At 52.7% G+C, this 899-nt stretch overlaps 1 protein-coding gene across 1 annotated transcript in view; it reads right to left on the minus strand.

The window, feature by feature from the left end:
• Positions 1-28: 28 nt before the first annotated feature.
• The window catches only part of LOC119592212 (cuticle protein CP1499-like), a 1,116-nt gene continuing 245 nt past the window's right edge, over positions 29-899 (minus strand). The window contains exon 2 of the mRNA XM_037941042.1: positions 29-896. Coding sequence (XP_037796970.1) covers positions 363-896 — 534 coding nt within the window. The 3' untranslated portion in view covers positions 29-362. The remainder of the gene's footprint in view (positions 897-899) is intronic.

Raw genomic sequence — 899 nt, forward strand, 5'->3', positions numbered from 1 at the left:
TGCGTGCTTTTCATGTGAAATGCATTACTGATGTTGAATACTTTTATTTTGCAATATAACTCTCACCAACAAAATTCAGATTATAGAATACCTCTTGGTTACAATTACATAGCATATTTACAGCTTCTTCATAAATCCAATCAAACAGCTTACTCTGTTGCAACGTTATTTACAATGAACTTGATAATAGGTAAGTAATTGTCACATTTGAGGTCCTCATGACTTCAGTTGATTCATTCATGTTATTTTCTCTGGTCCTTTTCATGGACTTCAAAGCGTAAGCCAAAGATAAAAGGACTGATATCTTTTTATTTTGCCAATTTCATAACTCTAAAAGCTAATCCAGATTATCACAGCGTAGCTTAGAAGTAGCGATGAGATGGGGCTGCTGCAGCTGCCGCCTGCCTGTTGTACGTGCTGAAGAACTGCTGCTTGGCGGCTGCCACTTCGGGAGTGTCAGCAACCTGAGGGGCGGAGCCTGGGAGTCCGGCGGGCACGGTGGCTGCCACGGGGCCGGTCCACTTGGGCTGGTACTGAGGGGCGGCGTGAGCGTGGTGGTAGGTAGGGGCGTAAGAGTGAACAGCAGGTGCAGCACCAACTGTAGCCCTCAGCTGTGCCTGGTAGGCGTTGTTAAAGGCAGCGCGGGCGGCAGCCACTTCTTGGGTGTCTCCCACGGGGGTGATGGTGCCGTCGACGCCGGCGGGGACGGTGGCAGCCACGGGTCCATACCACTTGGGCTGGACGGCGGGCGAGGGGCGGTGGAGGGCCTGGTGGCGAGTGGCAGCAGCCTGAGCAGCGTTGAAGGCTTGGAAGAACCGCGCTTTCTCAGCCTGCACGTCGGGGGCATCCTGGATGAAGGGGGCCGCCGAGCACACTCCCACCACTGCCAATACAACCTG

Source organism: Penaeus monodon, chromosome 29, assembly GCF_015228065.2.
Source record: "Penaeus monodon isolate SGIC_2016 chromosome 29, NSTDA_Pmon_1, whole genome shotgun sequence".
NCBI lineage: Eukaryota > Metazoa > Arthropoda > Malacostraca > Decapoda > Penaeidae > Penaeus > Penaeus monodon.